The sequence below is a fragment of the Strix aluco genome, chromosome 5, assembly GCF_031877795.1.
Source record: "Strix aluco isolate bStrAlu1 chromosome 5, bStrAlu1.hap1, whole genome shotgun sequence".
NCBI classification, from domain to species: Eukaryota; Metazoa; Chordata; class Aves; order Strigiformes; family Strigidae; genus Strix; species Strix aluco.
The window spans coordinates 82,382,854-82,406,324 of record NC_133935.1 but is presented as its reverse complement, the minus strand read 5'-3'; the positions used below and the strand labels follow the sequence as shown (position 1 = coordinate 82,406,324).

The 23,471-nt window shown below is 38.3% G+C and overlaps 1 protein-coding gene across 3 annotated transcripts in view; it reads right to left on the bottom strand.

Moving 5' to 3' along the window:
* The window catches only part of USP6NL (USP6 N-terminal like), a 133,052-nt gene extending 110,329 nt beyond the window's left edge, over positions 1-22,723 (bottom strand). For 2 of the 3 annotated variants that reach the window (XM_074828021.1, XM_074828023.1), the window contains exons 1-2: positions 22,636-22,723; positions 17,275-17,364 (exon numbers count right to left, since the gene is read on the bottom strand). Coding sequence is in view for 1 of the 3 variants with exons in the window: in XM_074828023.1 (XP_074684124.1) it covers positions 17,275-17,278 (4 nt within the window). In the remaining 2 variants the exon portion in view is untranslated. Of the gene's footprint in view, positions 1-17,274; positions 17,365-18,375; positions 18,464-22,635 lie in introns of all 3 variants that reach the window. The other variant, XM_074828022.1, reaches the window with a different exon arrangement.
* Between the last annotated feature and the right edge of the window lie 748 nt (positions 22,724-23,471).

Genomic DNA, 23,471 nt, shown 5'->3' with positions numbered 1-23,471 from the left:
TCCAGCTGCTGATCACAGGCGTTAGAGATTTTTAGATTTGCTGGTGTATTTATCCACATGCATGTCAGTCTCTTGAAACACATACAGCGTAGGCACGACAAACTGTTTCTGTTATGTCAGTCTTATTTACAGCCTGTCCATTAATCCACCTCTGCCAGAAGTAACAGCAACCCAAAGTACTATCGTATTTGGCTTGGCAAAACAAAGACAACTAAAATCATTCTCTCCGACAAGCTGTCCCATTTCTTCTCCCACTCCACAAATATTCAAGTGTCCACTCAATAGGAAGTTTGTAGACATTGTGTGCAACTAATTTATCTCTTCTTGAAAGAGGATTCTTCAAACCATTAGAAACAGAACTCCCAGGTTTCAGACAAATTACTTTATATGTAGAGAGGTAAGGAAAATATTACTATAAGTACATGTTTCCAGAACAACTACCATTTCAAAACATTAAGTAAGATGTAGAATGCAGTGTTGTCTGGTAAAGCTTACCTTAAGATCCTTTACTTAATAATCCAGTCCTCAAAATTCCTGCTGTAAGAACTTTCCCACCATTATCTTGCCATGATGTGTTTGTTCTTTATTTAGTTGGGCTATCAAACAACTTGTCTTCAAGTTAAAGACATGAACTCAAAGGCACATCTTTACTTACAGCTACATTACATTGCAAATTTTCTCTGAAAAGCTGACTTCTGAGTTTATGGTTTATAGAAGAACACAACTACCTCTACAGCACCAGTAAGCTTTTGATAGCCTTTATATAAACATATTAAGGATAGAAAACAGGATTAAAAAAAAAAAAAGGAGTAAGGTAGAATAAAATTGTCAGAAACAACATCTGCCCACCCACCTAACGCATATACCTTGCAGATCCTCAAGGAGATTTTTAACTGAACTAGATTATCTCATTTCTACAGCAACGTTCTCAAGTACTAGAATGAGGAGAAGGTGGTGGACTGACAGAGAAAAACAGTGGGGAAGGGGGAGCAGAAGAGAGAGGAATAGAAAGCATGCTTTGTACTTGCTTTTGTGTCAAATTTACTAAATAAAAGAAATGGGGCACTTCAGTAGCTAGGAATTAACACCCAGGAAAGGGTTATGCCTGGCTGCAAAAAGGATAGTTGCTCCCTTTTCTTCAGAACTGTCCCTTGAGCTGCTGATAACAAAGACGACTAACTGGGAAAGGACTCCTAGATGATTTGCAGGTCTAGTGGACTGTGGTGAGAATAGAAAACCAGTACCTAGTGAAGTCTGCAGAATAGCCATTAGAAAGTTTTTCATCCCATGGTCACCAGTATTTCTCTCTCTACCAGTGGTAGGGGTATTTTAAAGTCGAAGCCTGCTCTGAGCTTTTAAGAGACACATACAAGAACTTCAGGACTAGAAACCATTTTCACACACATCTGCCTCCCCTGACATGAAATAATCTACAAAGATGGTATGCACAGTAGTTTCCCTCTCTTCTTTGTTAGGGAAAATGTCACATAGAAAGAAACTAAAAAGAAAAACCTAAAGCTTTAAAATTAATACAGGAAAATATAAACAAGTTCACTGAACATCCTGTGTGCAAGGTAAAGAAAGAAAATGGTGCAAGTCTGAATCAGGGCCATGGTGTTCATGATAAACAATGTAACAAACTTAAGACAAACCACTCAAACTTTGAAGAATTATACAATAAGCTTTGTGGCTGCTATTCCTCTTTCCTCAAATCAATTCATACACCTACTAAGCCAATAATATTAAACCATGACATCTTCTTTGATATTGCCACTCTTTTAAAAAGACTTCAAGAAACAAGACAACTAACGAGCCAAATCATGCAATTTCAACTGTTATTCATAAGTGATAACTTTGTTAGGGTTCACTCTTACCTTTGAATCATGAAACTGAACTGATATTTATGCAGATCTGTCACTACAACTGCTATCTCTCAGACCACATGCTAACAGAAACACAAACTGTGGGCAAGGTATATTCACCAACCAAAAGTTCACAGCAATTCTGACACAGATACACAGGGTAAACTGAAAAGAAACCAAGTGTCATAAATTAAGTGTAACAACTTAAGTGGATTCTGTTTGACAAAAAAAAAATAGTATTATACATTCAGTGCATATCACATGAATTTCTGCTAAGCATTTTACATCGTCAACAACAAGTTTGTTAAACAATATGTGCTTGCTGATGTGCTTGATGATGTTCTTGCATTTTGCTTTTCTTCCTTAACTTCAAAACCATAGGGAATACAGAAATCATGCACATGTTATCAGCCTGATGAAATACATTGGTGTGAGAAGAAGCAGTTAACCAGGATGGGATTTTATGGATCACGGTGTGCAGCCCTTGACCTCTCCTAACCATAATAAAAAGAATGACCTGCATCCTGATTAGTCAGCTGTCATCACTCAAAATTAAAACGGTGCCATTAGCGTAATTATAATTAACTGGTCTTTGAAAGCAGTTCTTTTTCATAAAGCACACTGCCAGGAGGTAACATATTTACAGCACAAAAGATGCTGCAGAAGTATGGCTGAGTGGGTATTTGTCAAATGACACTTGAAAAAAAAAAAAAACCACCACAGAATTTAAGTTTGAGGAAAACTTCATATTTTTTTCTTCATTCTCTTCTTATAATCTGCAATGTTTATATATTCATGACATTCTGTCTAAGCTTTTAAAAAACCATCAAGAACTCCTAGGGTAATCCCAGGCAGCACTGCAGCTACCCAAAAAAGAGCCTGCTTATTGCACCCTCATTTACAGAAAGAAAGATGTACAAGCTACTAATAAAAAAAAAAACCCACACAAAAAAAAACCCCAACCACCAAACCCCACTAAAATGGTTTGAGGGCATGCATTCATATGAACAATAGATCTGCACACATTTTATTTGAGATGCAAAGTTATTGTGACCTTTCTTTTTCCAGTTCACATCAACCCAAACTGGCCAGAACTCAGGATGCATACAGATTATTCCACCACATCTCTGCAGAAACCTATGCAGATCTGTTTTCATAATCTTATCTTACGCTTCTCATAGCCAGACTTATTTATGTCCTTTTCCCTACCTGCTAGACTCTAAACACGGTTAAGACACCAAGCTTTCAGGCCCGACACACCCAAAGCAATGGCCACCCCGTAATGCAATGGCCAGTAAAGTACCAGCCTGAGATCCAGTCCTGTTGCTACCTGTTCCAATAGAAGTGAGATCAAGCCTTAAATCTTGCTGTTATCATCTAAAAAGCAGATAAATACACATACACAAAACACTCCTTCTGGTATCTCTTTCGTTCTGTAAAAGAACAAAGCCTGGTGTTACAGGCAGGAGATGGGGATTTACAAGAGCAGAGGTCCACGTGCTCTTTGGACCCTTCCTTCTACATCTGCAAAATACAGACGGCCCTTCAGTATGTTACAAAGTCAGTAGGACTATAAAAAGTCAAGCGCTAGCAAAAGTGAGGACCGCTGGTCTTAATGACCAGTCTGAATGTTTGCTTTAAAAAGCTGGAGTTTCAGAAACCACACATGGCAGAATTGCTTCATCATCCTCCCTCCCATCTTAACAAAAGGGTCAGAAAATGAAGCAGATTTTCTTATCAGGAGCCACAACTATTTCATAAGCAGGAGAAAAGTTTTCAACAGTAGATTAGTTTAAAGGATTAAGGGAATACAAGGCAGGCACATTAGCTGGGAAAAGATTCTTTAAATATCAAACAGAAGGAACAGCATATTGTAAAAACATTTGCAGAGTGAGTTCACAGTAAAAACTGCATATTTCTTGCGAAAAAGAATAAATTCAAATAAAGTCTACCTAGCAACTAATTCCCAGAAACAGCTTAAGTATCAATAGAAACATTTTGTTTTATGATACTCCTCCTGGACTTTTCTTGTCACAATTGGTCTTCAAATTAATATCTCAAAATAAATAGGCATTGAGCTCTAAGACGGGCAATATATCATGATACAAATGATTACTAAAGCAGCTATAAAAGTAGGTTATCTATCCTTTCTCACCAATAATTTGAATTAACTTTCCACTCCATGAACTGAAGCCCACAGTTTTTATTAAGTTTTAAATAATCTACTGTAGTTGGAATAGGAGAATTCTAGAGTTCCAGATCAATAACTAAACCTCCCCATAAATCTCTGAAACTAAATTTTGATCTTCATTATTTTCTACAAATTATTCTTTGACAGTAATGCACTGAAATGAAAAATATAAAAAAAGAAAATCTAATGCTCTCAAGAAATCCTATATGAAATTCTGGTAGCCTTTCCTGTGAAAAATGTTTGCACTAGTGATATGACTCCATTTATTATTCGAGACATTCATTTTGCAAAGACAACTGCTTTTGGCTATGCATTTTGCAAATCATCCATATAAATAAATAAATAAATATCCTCAGTCTTCTGAATGGTCCTACAGAGTCAATAGATGTCAGTAACTGCTTAAATCAACAGAATTTGCGTTCACTTTGGAATATATTTTTTTTTCCTTCAGTTTTGGCACTTTTGCTACAATTTTTAAAGCATGAAAGTATAGCTGCAGTTTTTAAACAAACTGATGTAGATATATGACCCTCTTTTGGAAGAAACCTTCTCGGGAGCAGAAAGAAGCTTGATCTAGAGGCTGAAGAAATAATAAATAATTGTAACAGAAAGCTATCTAAGTGAACGGTGATTAAGGATGAGAGGCATTTGTTCACATTTTTTTTAAAAGTCTGTTTTTCCTTCTACTCTAAAAACACAAGAAAGCTGTTCATTAAATTCAGGATGAGTGAGAACTTCAATAAAGGGTCAATGAAATTAACTCCCGTTCCAGGGAAAAACTTACCAACTCAAAAAGGAAAAATAAATGCTGAAAGAGAGGAAAGGGGAAGAGAGAAATACATATAGCTACATTCAGCAGCCATTATTGCACACTTTGAAGTTTTAAGGAAAGAAACTACACATTGCAAAATCCTGTCACTGCACAGTACCCTTACTGTTATCCTTCTAACTCTATTTATGTTATTTTTTACCCACTTAGCTCTTGGTACAACACATTCTGGAAGTGCATCTAGATGATAAGCAAGATAGACAGCAACTTTGCCAGACAGGCACATTGATGAAAAGGGAACTGCCCGTGTAGATCACTTTTATCATCCTCCTGATAACAGACACTAATGGAGATCAATATCAGAAGTTTATGTTCAAATTTGTTTGAAATATACTTTTCAAAAGAAAGGTATATTTTATTTTTTTCCTCCTAATAGATGTTTTATACCTATCACCTCCATGAGCAAAGGGCACTGCTTAGTCTTTGCTCATATATTTACTGTAAAAGGGTACCATCAGATTTAGACATACAAGTGCATCTAAACTACACAGTTTAGCAACTGTTTAAAAGGCTTCCAAAAGCTCTTAGATATTTAACCTGTAAAGATTTGTCAAAAGGAATAGCTTAGGCTACAGTGCAGAACTCCTGAGATAAAACAGAGAGATACTTCATGTCTTTTGGAACTATGTGATTATCATTGTGTTAAGCAAGCTACATGGATATTATGATAAAGAGGAACTACAGAACCACAGATTCTTATGGATCTTCAAATCTATCCTATTTCTCTCTCCTCTCCCTCACATCCATGCCCTTCAAAGGACAAAAGGCCACTTTATAAGGCACACTAGCTAGTAAATAAAGTGCCAACAAAGCAAATGGCATTTTCCCCCAAAAAAGTTGTATCTAAGCAGCCCATTTTAAATATGACAAAATACACTTCTTTAAAACAGGAGGAGGAAAAAGTGTTAGTACAAGATCTCATCTCGGTGAACGCACACACCCCACAATTTCTCAGTCTCCCTCATATTACAGTCCAAATCTTTATATAGTTTTAGCTGCAAATAATTATTTTGAGAAAAAAGTTCCATAGTAAAAGTCTCAAAAAGAAACCAAACATTTACGAAGTTGTAATTATGACAACAGAAAAGTTTTTAAATATTTTTCCAAACAATATGCAGCATTTCCTGCATATGCAGCATTCCAAATAGAATATGCAGCAATTCTGCGTTTCCTGGATTTGGGTCATGGCTGTAATATTAATTGACAGAGATATCTTCAAGCTAAATGATATTATTAAATATTCTGTCAAACCTAAGCATACAGAAAGAAGCCATACTAGTCATTAAAATACTTTTTTCTTTTTTGCAATATTAAACAAAAATCAAAACCATTACTCCTACATGTGTCAATACTGAAGTCAAAGTAAATTTATTATTTTAATCTGGCAAAGACTGATAAAAGTGAATGTGTGTTCAATTCAAAGAAAAGATAAAAATGTTGCTTTTAATTTAAACCCTTACTTGGTTTCCTGTTGAAAAGGATATGAATTAGACTAATCATCTCTCACCTCCTTGAAGCAAAGAAAAACTACAAAATTCTGTGCATCACTGTCTGTTAGCATGATTAAATCCTTTATTGCATGTAACATTTCTATGTTGATATTTAATCCCAGTAATAAAATGCAGCTGTCCACAGCCACCAGGAAGAACATCAAACTTTTTTAGTCCACTGCAAAATACACAGTACTTTTATTAAACCCATGTATTTGCAGGCTTAATTTGTGTAGCAAATAGTCTACGGTATGGCTTTCTCTCTGCAATAAAATCAAAATTTTTAAAACAAGTTTTTTAATACTTTGTAATAGGCTAATCTAACACTAAAGAGGTGTCTATTCCCACAAACATAGATTACCTATTGAGGAAAAATCTGTTAGACACACATGCTAGGGAAGAAAGAATTTAGCACTTCAAAAGTAACTGAAGGAAATTAGCCTGAAGGTCACACGGAACAGGAGCGATCCACCCTCCTCTGGAAGGAAGTGTACCTGGGTCAGTTTGCTTACTGCAGTTGTGTTCTAATGGGAGACACCATTAACTGTTCACTTCCAGACTTCTGCCTCCTGCTCTCCTTGAGCATCCACTCAGAAAATAGAGTCTTTTAAAATATATTTTAACTAACATATCTTAAAAAATCCAAGCTTAGTACTTGAACATGACAATCATGTTAACTGTGACTACCTAAGGGTAATGCTAGATTTACATACCAGATACATATTCTGGTTAAGTGCCTGGTTGTGGCTATCTTTGTGGTTATCTGTTTTGCCTCTGTTCTTACAAAAGGATTTATTTAGTAATGTGCTGTAACTAGCACATCACACTTGCTTCATATCTAATCCTATTTCCCCGTAAAGCATCTACATGCCTCGGCTACTAACCAAGAGTTCTCCTATTTCCTCATCAATGAGAAAACAGGGAAACACCTGGGCAACTTAGCAACACTGCTTGTAGATAAACTATGCTAGACAGCGGCAGGAAGCAGCACTATGAAATAGGCTTCTTGATTCAACTTCACTTTAAGACAATCAAACTCTCCAAATGAAGAACTTACCCACCTATTACAAGAGCAAAGATAGAGGAATGGTACATGTCCTCGTCACTCAGTCCCAATTTTGGCAGACAGAAGACTGCAGTGGATTTACTGTCCTCCATGCTCTCTCTCTAGCTGGAGAGAATTTTAAATCATGCCAAGTTTCAGCCAACAATTGCCCATGGTCTGGACAAGAAGGGCCTGAACTGCATCACTCTACACAATATTACAGTCAGACATTTTATTCCACTCTTGTAACTACCAGTAGTAATACACGAGTGCTAAAGAAACAGAAAAAGAAGGGCCATCATCCTCCATTTGCAGTAGATTTATCCTTGAACTTGATCTGTTAGGTTTCACTGGACAACACCCAGGTAACCTGGTCTTACTATACCATCTTGTAGGACCACTGAATATACAGCATCAAACAAAAACACAAATTAAGAGTTAGTTCTCCAAAATGGATGTTCCAGTTAATGACTGATGCATTTTAACAAATAAAAGAAAAAAAAACCCACCACCACCCAAGACTCTTACAGTGAGCTTCACAAAAATATTATTTCTTTTAGTTTGTTTTAATGCATGGGGAATAAATAAATATTGAAATGTCACTAAAAGTGACTCATTAGCCTTTGGCCTAAAAAGAAGTATTTTCCTACCACATAAAGTAAAAACTACAGACATTTTTGTCACTACTTCAGGCATAGAAAAGAGCATGGTGGGGGGAGGAGGTGGGAGGAAAGAAAAACCAAAATCGACACTTTTCAGTTTGTACCTAATGTTTTCAAGGCAAACTATAAACCTGATTTTTCCTCTCCTATCCTCCAAGACCAGCCCCGACACCCTTCAAACACTCTTACAGTAACTTGCTGTAACTGGGGGGGGGAGGGGGGAAGAGGAATCTAAAAGCTTGTCTGTTTTTACAGCCAGATATAAAGTAATATGAAATATAACCACTCTGAAGCATGCAAGGCAAGCAGGGTCTGCAGACCAGCCCAGACACAAAGTACGGCTGTAGCACAGCATCACTGGTAAGAACAGAGAGCTGCAGCTGAGTGTCACTTCCAAAAAGTAAGTTTGGGGGAGGGCAGAGAAGGAGGGTTACATCACTATAGCGTTTGTACAACTCAGAAATAGTAGCATCATAAAATAAAACTCCTCATATAATGCTGTACAAAATTCTAGTACAAAAAAAAAAAAAGAAAGCTTTATATTGAATGCAACAGAACACATTCTGGAGAGAGACTTATTTCCCTATGTCTCTAAAAATTCTGGGAAGTCTGACTACTGCTCAAAGGGGCTCTGAGTGAGCCTTTCAGCACTCTACATGGAATTAGGCAGGTTTTCAAAGAGCTTTTCAAGGGTAAAACAGAAAGACTGCATTCAAGAATCCTCTCCTATGGCAAACCAAAGTGCTTTATTAAAACAAAGTGCCCTTTTACATTAGTGATCTATTATATTAATCACTGCACTGACCAAAAGCACTGAAGATTCTACAGCATGTTGGTATGCCTTCCATTTCAGACAATAATTATGTTACACAAAGTAAAACAAGGGGAGAAAGAAAAAAAAGAAAAAAAACACTCAACACACCAGCTTCCCAAAACAGCCTATAAATCCTGCACAGCCTCCTGCTCACTTTAGGATAGGAACAGGCATACCAATAACCTTGAAAAAATCCCAGGGCTATCTTGTCAGTCTCCCACATAATTTTAAGAATTAAAATCTCTTAATTATAGGGGGCTCTTTTGCAATGAGAGATTAAACGAACCTTATAATCAGCTGATTGATATCACCTAAAAGCAGCTACTTTGTTTAGACAAACATCTGCGACCATCCTTCAAACACTGAAAGAACAACAGATTGGATAGTTTAAGTAAAGAAAAGATCTTAAATTTAAACAAACACAGAGCCAGTCACGGAGCCAGTAATCCTGCTGGGATTACTTGCATAACCCCACTTATGGCAACAACCCCAAGTATTTTCCATCTGTGCTACAAATCAAAGAGTTGTTTCCCATCAAAAATTGGGTAAAGAATATCAGAGTAGTTTTGCTTGAAATACAGTCAATTTAGCTTAAAATAACCACACACCTTGTAAATCTGGTGTTTTGTTTCTTGACTATGAACATAAATAATATAACATAAAATGAGGTTGCAGGTCACTTATTTTTCTTATCTGTGGTAAAGTTACACTAATGAGCAGCAATAGCTTCACTTTTCCAACACAGTGGTGCATATTATTCCATCATTTGTACGGAAAGGGAGAACAACATGACTCAACAGGCAAGGAAAGTCCTCTAAATACCTCATTTGACACTGCTGTTGGAAAAGTTCTTCAGCTCATTTCTAATCCTTCATCTGACTCAGCTGTTGTTTTGTGAATTCTCTAACTCAATAGGAAATTATAACACCACTTGGGAGCTTATTACTGCAGCCTCTAGAAGTCCTCCCTGCAGTTAACTAGAACGCTGTTCTATCTCCATAGTGCTTTACGCAAAAAAGGGGGTGCCTGCCCAAACATCTACATTTATAGCTCTTGCTTTTCATCTGTATTTTAGCTGTGAGTTTCTGTATCCTTCCCTCTTTGGAATGTACTTGAACACCACCCTCAACTTATCACAGGATGAATAGGATCCCAGAAATATGAATTGCTTACATAGTAGCAGATACTTAATACGCACTCAAGAGAACAAGGTTACAGTGTTCTTTTGCTACTTACTCCTTCTGCGGCAGGAGTACCAAAGACCCACAATAAAGGCATTATTGTGCAATGTTCTATATAAAGGAGTACAGAGACAGGTCCAAAGACTAAGATTTAAATAAAAAAAACCCTGTGACGGGAGAGCATTATCATGCCAAAGGCATGTACTTCTGTGAACGCCAATTAGTCGTAATAATTCAGTGGTCCTTACTGGCCATCAATCAAAACAGTGAGAGGCAGACAAATTTAGAAAGATGACTCTCCCCCTCTACACATACACACATAAATAAAAGAACTGTTATATATTTCATATAAGTATATAATTAATACTATAAATAGAACATAATTATATCAAAATATATGACAAATGTAACATGTAATGAATGTTTAAATATATATTAATTATTATTATAAACATATTTATATCACCTTTGCTATTTTGGATACACACAGAGTTAGTGTGTCATAAAGTAAGTAATTCGTAAATAATCCAACCTTAATTTTCCTTGCAAATGTGACAAAATAAATATGAAGTACAAGTGTCTAAAAAGGACATATTCAGGGAACAATAAGTATGTATACAGACAGACTGCTCCTCCAATATCATTCATGAGGGTAATTTTCCTGCCACAACTGTCTGTCAGTTCAAAACTAACAATAGTTTCCTCCCAGTGCCAGCATCTTGGTTTACAAACAGAAATCACGTGGCTTTAAATGTAGGTGTCATGTTGCACTAACTTATTTAGAGAAGCCCCATCAATCCAACCATCAATTTAAACTCCCAGGGAGAAAGCCCAGCTGAAGGGAGATAGCTTTGAAATTCCCTTTATGGAAAAAAAAAAAAAAAAAACACAACGTAAAATAACAACTTCTTTTTAATGTTCAATAAATTTATTTGAAATATATGCAAAGAGTTTTTACAGAGTTATACATCATTAACTAATTTAAATTAAACAGTAAATACTATGGAATAGCTGTCAGTTGACAAAGCCTTATAGAAAGTGAGACTACTGAACTTGAACATACCACCTGGAAGCTCAGTTTCTGAATGGGATAAATATGTTTTTGGTAGCTGCAACCTCCTGCAAAGCTTAGGAAAAGAAAGTGACTTCACTTAAGTCTATGGAGATTGAAGACTTATTTTGTTCAGTTAAAAAAAAGTACAGAACAAAAAAAATCAAAAATGCTTGTCTTCCTATTCAATCTAAAAATAAATTCTAAGTGCAAGGAGAGCCACAACTTACCAGTCCTAAGTATCCTAAAGTGAACAAAAATAAAGGAAGGATTCTGAAAGAAAAATTAATCTAAAAATTCTGTTTAAATACAAATTTCAAAAAGCTTTCATTTGTGTTCTGATACATTTAAATAGCTGTACTATCAGCAAAAAGAGTCACAAGGTCTGAGAAGTTGCATCATTATGTCTATTGAATAAATAAGAAGAAATCCAGCATCATAAAATGTGAATATTAAGAAAACAAGCAAGCTTTTACTAACATGACTACATTTCCTCAAGGTGATGCATCAGTTCTGGGATGTAAAGTATGTGGTTTTAAACTTTACTGTGACTAATGCACCCTCTGTATTTGGAGGGGCATTTTAATTACAGCATTGGTGAGAAACTGGGTCATCTAAGATCTGATTAGCCCTCTGGAGATGCCTCTCCTCACTTAGCATAGCGGAAGCCTAGGATGACTACATTCCTAAACAACATAAACTATAGTTCCCTACACACTTCAAGCAAGGGAAAGATGGCATTACCAGTGGAAAGGACAGACTCACCCACCAACCACTTATTCTCACCCCTGTGCTTCTCTCCCTGCATTACAGCAGCACAACCATTTACACAGCTATGTAGTAACAGCTTAGGGAGCCCACCCAATTCAGATCAACCTCGTGAATCCTCCCAGAACAAGGAGGAATGCAGGAATTCAGACAGTGAAAAGACACCACCCCCACTATGGACAAGGGCAACGTTTTAAGTGGGTCATGAAATGTTACAAGACCCTTGTTCAGCCTTGGCTCCTACAGGCCAGACCTTTCTACTGAAACTCAGCTTCACTCAAAACTTTTCTGCAAGTCCATACAAGTTTCTGTAACCCATTAACTCTCAGCTCTGAATCTGCATTTCAGGTCAGAAAACTATCTCCAGCACGCTTGGACAGCCTCCCTGGAGTACTAGCTGCACTGTACAGAAGGGACAGCCAGCCACTATAGCATTAACTAGCAGTATCTGAAGAAAATAAAGTGAAAAGTTAAGATAAACCAAAAGAGTTAACAGTGAAGAAAGATCAAAAGTGGTAAGCGTTTCTCCTGACCGCTAGGTTCAGCGGCCAAACAACTTTGTATACATGTATTTTTCATGCTTGATCCTCCCACTACAAAAAGAAGTTACTATGCTACTACTTCTGGTCCAAGTGCTCAGGTGTCACTGCAGTTACATACAGTGGTACGTTCCCCTGACAGTTTCAAACAGAGCAAACATAAGATAAATGCTGATGTTATCAATGAAGTAATTTTTATGCGGTTGTTAAGATACAGTAGCTTACTATTTTAACTATCTTGTGAGTTTTGTCTTTTGCAGATAGCTGAACTGCAGAGGTGATGATTATTTAGCTCTTAAAACATTTTAAACATATCCCAAGTCTTCAAACTAACTTTTTTCAAATCTGCATTATGGCTCTTTATCCCCTATGTCCTACAATTCTTTATCGTTCAGATCTTCAGTTTTTCATAAAGAATTACTATTTCAAATTTCAGAAAAGACAACCTAGGAGACAATAGCTTCTGTATTTCTCAAGTCACAGTATTTCTAAATTAAATTTCTAAATGAAATCTAAATGAAATCAAAAGAACAATTGTTAAAGAAAACACTTCACATACTGTATCTTCAAGTTTGTATTTCACGAATGGGTTTTCAGGGTTCATGGTTCAAAAATAAAATAAAAACTTAGCACATAATATAATAATCCAACACCCATTATTATTATTCATTATAAAGATCTTTTAGCTTACTTCTAAACTTGCCTTCCCCAGTATGGAATTTTACATATGCATCTGAACTTACATCTTTTTCCGTCCTTTCAATCTCAGCTCACTGAAAAGAACTGGTGACTACAAAGCCTCTTAAACTACATCAATCAGCTTTATAGTTATTTGCAACACTTTATCCCAAAATACACAAAATGCACAGCCACCTTACGCTTTGTGTAAACCACAAAAAATTGTCCATTTCCCAGCATTTACTTTATGAACAGTTTGACTTGGTCCTCAGTTCAATACAAATTCATTCTGGCATACAACAAGGGGAGATTGGAGGTGAAGGGTGAAAACCAAGCCAGCCTTAACCAAATAGGCTTCTCTTAGCCTATGAAGCTTTATAAAAGCCCAGAATGCACTTTTCTCAGTTGCAAGCATAGGAAAAATAATGTGTACTTGCTAAAGCATTCTACCTTTATCTATTGAGGCTGACCTTAACATTTGTTTTAATTCCCAAGTTTATTGCTCATGAAATACTGACAGCCAAGACTATTTCTTTACACACACTACAAAAACTCAAAAAGAAAGGGAAAAAATTACTATTTTTTTTCAGAAATCACAAAACCCTAGGTTACCTCTGTGAACACCAACTAGAAAGCCAGCTTTAATGAGAGGTCAAGAGAAATAACCGACAATCAAACAGAAGCAGCCTTTAATCACACCATTGTGGTCTTGATTTGAACTGGTGAAGCAAAAAGTTTCCCACCTCATTACCAGGCCACACTGACCATTTTCAAAATATAAGATTACACTGCATAGCCTCTCTCCAAACACACAAAATGCACTCCTACCCTCAGTCAATCACAAAGAAAACCTGAAGAGATGATACTGAAGCACGAAGAATAGCAGGTTAACTTCCCAACTGCATGCAGTGTTATGTTTTTAGGGTGTGGGAAACAAAACTAAAAGCAGAAAGACAAAGCCAGGAAAGAATTATTCTCTACAATTTACTATGGCAGCAGAATAATAAATTTTAAAAAGAGTTGGCACTCCATCCTATACATTTAAGGGGAAAAAACCCAAAGATGTCAGCAGCTTGTTGCAACAGTATATACTAACCTTTAGTTTAATTGTTTGCAAACTGAGTTCACTGCAGCAGCTCAAGTAAATTCACTGCACTGACCTTTCTTCAAAGGAGAAAGCACAGGAAAACTCCCAAACATAAAGAGCACAGTTTATAATCATCAGAATTTATCATGACACTACACATTTTCTGGCAGCCAAATGTCAACAATTGGAGAAAACGTTTAAGATTAAACCAGCTCTTTCTGTGGTGTGACATTCTGGGCAGGTTACATATAGCCAGATTTTCTCTGACAGGTTATCTTTAAATTCAAAATAAATCAAAATCAATTTAACTTAGCTACACTGTATACTCTTACCCATCCTTTAAGCACGTGACCACACTGTCCTATGGGGCACACAACATTAAATTTGAAATACAAAATTGTCTTATCCTTATTTATGAACACAGACATTTATAAAGGCATTCCACAACAATAAAAGCCTTGACAGAGACTGCCTCAATTTTAACACCTTTTCAGATTCTCTGTATTGCCCAGCAACTAAACACAACTACCATGAATGGTGGAATTTACAATTCTGTCAATACTCTTCCCCAATACTAGAGAAGATCCAGCACAACAGGATCCAAAGCACTTACCTACACACCTGATAACTTTTAATAAAGTTATACAACAGTAGTTCCCCTACTGACTTTCCAAAAAGTTTTAACTGATCATTTGCTTAAAAATAAGCTTGTGTGAGCATCTTAAGTACTCAGATATTACAGATTCACTTCTACAAGCCATTTCAATAAAATAATATGCTCTATGTAACAAACCACTAAAATGACAAATGTGATACAAGGTAAAAATTACTTTCTAAGCTAATGAATGAGGTTGGCAGAAAACCAAATAGATATGAATTGCCTGTGAATAAATTTAGGACAATACTAGAAAACAGATTTAATCATTTTAGGACTGAGATTCTAGAACAGCCCTTCACAAACAGCAATGGAAATATATATTGCATCAAGCGTATCACAAGAAAATAACAAGTAGGATTCTATAAAGTAGCCTGCACATAACAGCATTCTGAATTTTTTAACCAAGAAGTTATTAGCCTTAAGTCTGACATTTCCACATTTTAGATGATCATCTTAGATAGATTTTCGGTTTGAAATACACTAGGTGATGCACTAGTTTGAAATGCTAGAGTCTCCCATCACTTTTAATACATCTAGCTAGCCTCGGTGCCCACAGATTTTGTGAATAAGCCTACATGTACAGAAGTATGCAAATAAACGCATCTTCATAAGATGAGAAGTGCCTTATAGACTGAGGTGTTTAGTAGAGAGGAGCCTAAAACTACGTAGACCATGCTTAGAGTTCAAGTTTCTCTAAAGTAAACCATAAACTAAGAAATCCAACATCAGCTGAACAAAACATCTAATCTTCTCTAAAACGTATTTTCAAAAAAAGTGGCATTTTCTGTTGTGCCCTTAAAGCCCATCACTTAGCATGGATTTAAGCATCTCATCTACCAGAAGAATGTGGTGTCCTGCAAAGGAGAGACTGTACTTTGAATAATATTATTAGTAACCACACAAAAAGTATTCCCCAAGTGTTATCTTTCATTTGAATAAGGGTCTTCATTCTTCCTAATATAAAGCTAAACTCTCCACTCCGGAATCATGTCAAAATCTCACCAAAACCACCAGTGTTTTGCTCAAGTCATGACAGTAATTGTTGTGCTCAAACCGACAACATCACAGCAGCACCTTGGTGAGTCACACTTAACACAGCAACTATGATTCAAAAGGCAAAAAGACTTACAGTTCTTTGTTATGTTTAAGACTATACATTAGGCAATGACAACACATGAGATGCTCTATAAAACAAATGAAGATTAATATAGCAGCATTTGACAAATCAGGATATTCAGGTACTTGAACAACTGCCTGTAAAGTTGTCATCTATGCAATACAGTAAATACTTTAAATGTCAGAAAGTAAGCAAGTGTGAACAGCAATATGAAAACCAGATATAATTCCATATAAATACTAAGCCAGTTCTATCTACGCTAAGCATGAAAGCTGAAGTTCAGCAATGCATTCAGTCCTTTTTTTTGATGTAGTTTTTCTTCTGCTGCATTTAGCAAGCATTTCTTTTACCATTCTTTTTTCCTTCCAGATGTCAAGAACAGTCATTTTTCATTTAGTTTGACAAGAAATTTAACCAACAATTTTCTTTACTCACTTCCTCCCAGAAAATCAAATGATCTTATTTTACTAACATGGGATATAATTATCCTATGAACTAGATACTCATTCTTCAACAGATTCAGTACAGTTGCATTGAAACTAAGCTACATTATAAATACAGTTCCTGTGCATATGAAGTTATATCCTTATTTCCACATGATGTAAGGCTAGGTAATGTTGCTGCCAAGAGTTATATTAATAAGTCTCACATCCGCAAAACTTATGTAAGACCTTTAAATACTCAAAACAGTTCACTAAAGAAGATTATCTTAGCCATCAGATATGGCCTAAAACAAAACTTCTGGTGTCTTTCATCTGTTTTTTTTCACTAAAACAGATCTTAAGTCACAGTTTTCTATGGCTCAGATCTTTCCAACACAAGCCAAAATTCCTTTGGGATCAGACCTCTATACTGGAATTTGAGTAATATATTTATTTTTTTCCACATAAAATGAAGTCCATTCATTTTATGTTGGATTTTTACCAGCTATTTTAATTTACTGGACAGTCACATATTTTGGAGTTCTTAACAAACCCAAGACATTTTCCCCTCAGAGTTACATGTTTTATTTATACTGGAAAAAAAATATGAGCTTGTTACAGAACTCACCTTCTTGAGAATGACACCAGAGTATCAACACAGAAATCTTAGAGAGCACACACTGATCAAAAATTTGCAGATTAAGAACAGCCTCTGCCAAATCTCAAATTTCTGTGGCTATTTTTGAAAGGACTAAAGAGACAAAACTCAGTATGAACATTTTTGAGGAAGAACCACCTTCTAAAACCCACTACAGAAGTACCTTTCTTCTAAACTGCAAACTAAGGGTTTCTTTTTTCTTAAATAAAGAAATCTACTCACTCATGACTGGAAACTTCTTTGCATATAATCCAAGACAGGTCTTGAAGCAAGGTATCTTGTTGGAGAAGGTTTCTCAGAGGTATTCATGTCCTGATGATGGTAGGAAAATAAAGAGACAAATCATTTTTTCAACTTCAAATAACTAGAATAAATGTTTACATATAAACTGTCTTTCCTACTACCTTTTCATCCTCCTTGTTAAAAAAAGGAACACAAGGATGTATTTGTTATGACTGAGGAACTTTACCGCTTATGGATATATTTTGAAGTTTATGAACTCAAAACATTCATATTCTAAACTTGCATGCATATACTAGTTCATAAAATATAACTGCTCCCAAAAGATAACAAACATTCTTAAGAAGTTAAAAGTACAAGACTACAATATGGATATAGTAACCGAAAATACCATCAAAATGGTACTTTCCTTCAGCAGCCTCAGCTAGCAAGAAGATGCAATATACTCTTTAAAACACAAGAGCTACAAGTAAGTTTACTATCCAACACTTTCTCCTCAGAAACAAAACCTGAAAAAGTTACCATTTCTAGCCACTGTAAATCATCAGATCAGTCAATTCATAATCAAAATGAAAAAAAAGATATCCAAGTAGGGCAGATATGGATTCACTAATAATATGCCTGGCTCTCCCCAAAGCAAAACATAGAGGACAAGCTCCAAAAATGACAGCACAGCAAGTACATTTTGGAAAAATTATTATGTGATCTCCATCCTGCTGCTAAAAGCAAGTTTATACAAGTCTGATAGAACAGTTAAACGGAAATAACTTCACCTCACAACTGAGATGAAAAGAAAAAAACAGACCTACCGATTAAGCTATAAAGAGTTTTCTTCTAATACCTGCACAAATGGAGTTTCTGTAAATTAAGGAATATTATGCAATTTATTTCCTCTTTTCAGAGCCAATTAGAACTTGCTGAACCTGACCACCTGTGCTAATCCAGCCAGACAATACCTTGTGCTGACTCAGATTTCAGTCTCAACTGCCCAGATCTCTTAATGTTTTAAGAAAATAAAATAAAACAAAAAGACAAAAGAAGTGATCTAACTTTTCTTAAAGTATAACTTCACATAACGTTTACAGATTTACAGCGTATGCCAAAGCAGTAGAGGAACTATCATAGGACTGGATTCACATCAGAAGGCGGCTCCTGTATCCATTGCTAAAACCTGGTTCGTTTAAAAAAAAAAAAAAAAAAAAAACAAACAAAACACAAACCACCCACCAAAACAGAAAAAAAAACCCACAACACCTCAACAAAGCAAAAAACCACCACCAAAACCACCCACACACCACAAAAAAATCCAACTGTCAAAAGGAAGCCGTTGGTAACACTGCAGACTGAAAGTTAAAACCAACTTCTTTTGCACTGAAAAAGTAATGCAGGGAAGAGACTTAATAGGGGAAGAAAATGGTATCATGCTGAAGAAATACATATGCAAACATTATAAAAAACCACAGGTGAACACAAAGCCATTAGATAGTGCAATCACCGAAGAATGGTTTGAACTGCAGGTCTGCCAATTCTCTATGAATGGCTGATGAATTAAATATCTAAGCACACACAGCCTAATAAAAAAAAAAAAAAGTGTCTGGTTAAAACATATCATTACAACTGCAGTCTTGTCAGCTTCCTTTTGATTACTCATATCAAAATTAGCAAATATAACTTACATGACATTTAATTATTTACTGGGCTAATTACAGTTATTATGTTAAGAACCCCAAATGAGTCACGCAGATGGCCCTTAACCCAGGTCCAAAGCACTTATGACCAGAGCTCCTACTACCTTTGGGCCCAAATTGTTCTTCAATCATATGCAGAGTCAACTGGAAGACTGGAGTCTCCCATTCAACTTGATTTTTCAAAGGCACAGTTTCACCTTAGTTTTCTAAATACGAACTAAAAATACTTTGCCTCACAGACATCAAGTTACATGACATTTTATTGTGTGTATGTACAGGAAAAAGCTGTTCATTAGATAAAAACAAAACATCAGTTCTGAAAACCACTTAAGGCTAATAATAGCATAATTATGCACCATATCGTTTATAAAAATCTAGTCATGTAACACTAAGGAAATAAGTAGGGGAGAATATAGCAGCTACATACTACCTAAAAGCATGTGTCATAACCATGAAAAGTGAATGTTTCAGTACACCACAGCAACTTGAACTCCAAATGTTACTCCTATCTTGCCTCCTGTGCCTAAATATTTTGCTTAGCTATTGCTAATATCTGTTTATTGGTCAATATGGACTTCTGGTTAAATTCAGTTTTTGTCTTTGTAATAACACTGTATATGTACTTTACAAAATTTCCCTTGTTCACAACTTCATCATTTTGCTGAAGGCCATTTACTTGGACTATTTGAAAGTGCTTAAGTTCCTAAAATGGGAAAGTTTCATCTTTTATCTATAATTTCAAGTATAGCAATAGCAAGCAGTATTGAAAAGTCAGGAAAAGTCCATACTACCAAGTATCAGAAAGTCTGTACTTTCTATTGCATTACAATATTGATACTTTTCCTAAGGATATGTGTTAGAAACTAAACAGTTATCACTTAGCTCTCTCAGTCAACAATTTCAACGCTTAGAGTGTTCTCTCCTGCACAGAAACACTACCAAATATTACACAACAGAGAAAGAATATGACTTGTTAAGTGTCTTGATGAAAGATACCATCTTGGAAAAACTGTCTTTTTAGTATCTGACATCCTTCATGCTCTCCCTTGCAATTAAAAAGGCTATAAAAAAACCCCACACACATACCTTAGATCTTTCTCTTTTCCTGAAGAGCTAACCCTTGTATTCCATCCCCTACTTCCTCTACCAACACATATCTACTAGCCCTTGGTGGCATTCACCTTAAGTAGTTGTGAAACTATCAGCATTTTAACTTAGATTTGAAAGGAATACCTGAAGTGAGAGAAGCTCTTTACAACTTCAAATTCAGGCACACTAATTATACATTCAATTATCTGTTTCCACACCTAGTGCCAGGTCTCTTTTTTTACCCAATACTCTGTTTCAGGATAATTAATATGAGCCAGATTGCAAGTAAATTACCTTATATTGCATATATGCATATTATAATTCTATGCACTATGACTCTATCCAGAGAAAAGATTTTCCTTTAAATTGGCAATTAAAGATTCAGGTCTAGTCTGCGTGTATGTTATTGTAGTATCTGTTTAACTTAGATGCTAAGGAGTTAACATTAAGAATTTATATCCCCAGTTCCCAAGAACCAGAAATCACAGGAGCAGCACGCAACTGCACTGTTTAAACACACACACACACAAAGACAAAATAGTCTAAAGAGAGCCTGCCTGGCACAAATCAGTATGTTACTGTCATTTACTTTCTTCTTTAAACCCAAATGTTATGGCCCCTCAAAGAAAACAGATACAGAGATTTCAGAAGCACATGTTTTAAAGTTTTATAGATAGCTGGCTGGCAAAACATTAAGTCCAAAATGATTGGTTTCCATGCTGTATAATCAGAGGGCAAAAGAACAGCTGGTTAAAAGGCAGTTCTACTGAATACTTATTTTACACTGCATCCAAGTTGAATTAATTTCAAAGTTATAACCAGTAACAACAAGCAGAACAAAGTCACTTAAGAGCACGGCTATTAAAAAGCACATAATAAAAATTCCTAATATAGCACCAAGCTTCTGAGCGTCCCAGCTCAAGAAAACGCAAAAGTAAAATTCACAACAAAATATGACTACTACTGCTGAAGTACCTACACAGAATCATTGACTGGCCACAAATGAGGAAGCACATACAAGTACAAATGAAACAAGCACGATGACACACCCTCCTCTTTGTTCATAGCAGGAATATTTACACTACAAAGCGCTGAAGCAAATTGCTTTTAGTTTCAGGCACTGCTGATTGGCTGCCGTATTTAATACACATACGCCTAGCCGAGTTTGAGTTTCGACTGTCACACAACAGCTCTAGATTGCAGGGTACACCTCAAGCTAAATAACCATAGAGAAAAATTATTTAATAGACTTATTCTAATTGAACTGATCCTCCACAAAATAAATTTGTTGTGAACAAGGCAGATGCGCGCGTGCTTCATTCCACTGTAATTCAGTGAAAGCTAAAAACTAGCGACACTCGTAGCCAGCTCTCTGTGCAGCTGCCTGCTCCAAACACAAAACAGCACAAAGAAAGTTATTCTCAAGTGTATGCGGGCAAACGACTGGTACAGGAGTTTGGTGACAGTGTTTTAAGTCACCACTTGACTCTCATTCAGCTGGCAGTTCAAAGGCTTCGGTGGTTTCCTACAGGCAACCATCCATGCCACAGAATGAACCCAAAACATCTGATAATTGGCTCTTTTGCTGACAGTCCCAGCAGAGACCAAGGACTAAGAGAGGGTTGTGGAGACTGGAGTCTGTTGGCAGCACAGCCTGTGGGAAGCACGCAGGGCTGTGGACCCTCCTGTACAGGCCACGACGCTCAGCCTGGTGCTTTTTCACCACCTGAAGTATTACAAAAGGCAGAGGAGGGAGCAGGTACACAAAGCAGTAGTGCCAGAAAGTCACGTTAAAACAAGGGTTCAGCCATCCAAAACCTCCCTGCTCCCAGCAAGGGTTGATATTACAGCCTCCCACCTTGACAGAAAAGGGGGGATCCTCAGGAAGGCCCCAAGGGGTGTCTGACCCACAGCCCTGCCCCCCCCTCCCCACTCCACCGCCTCAGCCCCATTCTGACCGCAGAGGCCCAGGCCACCACAGCCCCCCACGCCCTGAGGGGAGCGCACCCCTCACCCCCCAGCCTGGGGGTGCCTTCCCCCGGGGCGGCCCCCCCGCCGCCGCCACCCCTCACTCAAGCCTTACAATGGGACCCAGGGACATCTCCAACAGGGCTTCCCTCGGGCTCCCCCACACACTCGGCTCAGCTGCCTCCCGCACAGCCCCGGCCGCCCACAGCTCCCCACACGCTGCCCCCTCCGCCCCCCGAAGAAAGCGTAAGGACCCTCCAAACACACACACCCCTTCGCTGGGAATGGAACAGTCTGAAGCACCCCAGTACCCTCCGGGAGCCGGCTCCCGCCTCTTCCATCTCCCCAGCCCCGCGGGTGGTGCGCGCCGCCCGGGCTCCCCCCAGGGGAGAATGGTATTGCCCGCCTCCCCTCAGCTCTCTAGGAACTGGGTCCCACCCCGCCCGCCTCAATGGAGAGCTCCGGCGCGGCATCCCCCCCTCAGCACCCCCCCCGCCCCCCGCGAATGGAAGGGTCCAGCCGGCCACCCCGCCGCGCTCGTGGCGCTCCCCCACCCCGGGGGGCCGCACAATGGCCGGACGTCCCAGCTCGCCCGTACCTTTGCTCGGCTTCCTCCTCCTTCCGGGGCCTCCCTCCACCTCCTCCCCAGCGGCACTTCCCTGCTTGCTGCCCCGGGACCGGCGGCCTCCAACCAGGAAGTGCCCCGGTGTGACACCGGCGGCCGCCGCTATGGAAACCCGCCCCGCCCCTCCCCCGTCGCCGTCCCACAGGGCTGACCCGCCGCCGCCATCTTGGGCTCACAACGAGGCGCGGAGGTGCCCGACCTCGTCGCGCTCCCCGCTCCCGCCGCCGCCATCTTCAGCTCGTAACGAGGCCTGGGCAGCGCCGGGAGCCGTCCCTCGCCGAGGCCGGGGCTGCACCAGCAGCCGTAGGGATGGGCGCCCAGTAAGACTCACACGTTTGGCCCCTGGGCCAAACCCTGCTCCCACCAACACCCAGCGCAGGCCTCTGCCCGGCCGGTCGCCTGGGAGCCACTGAGGCACCTGGCAGGAGCGGGGGGAAAAAAAGGGGGCGGGGGAACACAAAACAGGCCTTATGCTCCTCAGATTTATTTTGGCTGCTAGACTGTGCTGCGTGAACTACCGAGACGCTCGATTCGAAAAGCCCGTTCTGCTTTTATGGTTTTCTCTGGCAAACCACCAGCATTGGGTATTGGAGGATTGAAGTACAGGTAAACGTCGCAGGCTTGTGTGTGAAAATGCATCCGGCGGGATAGGCTGGGTTGCCCATTCCAGCTCTCCTGGCATCGTGCACACATCACAAGAGGGATGACTTTGATCCCAGCCCTACCTCTTCCTGAAGCAGAGTGCTCCCACTCCCTCTGCAAATTACTTGTGCATATACATCCCTGTGCTTTGCATGGGGCAGTAAACC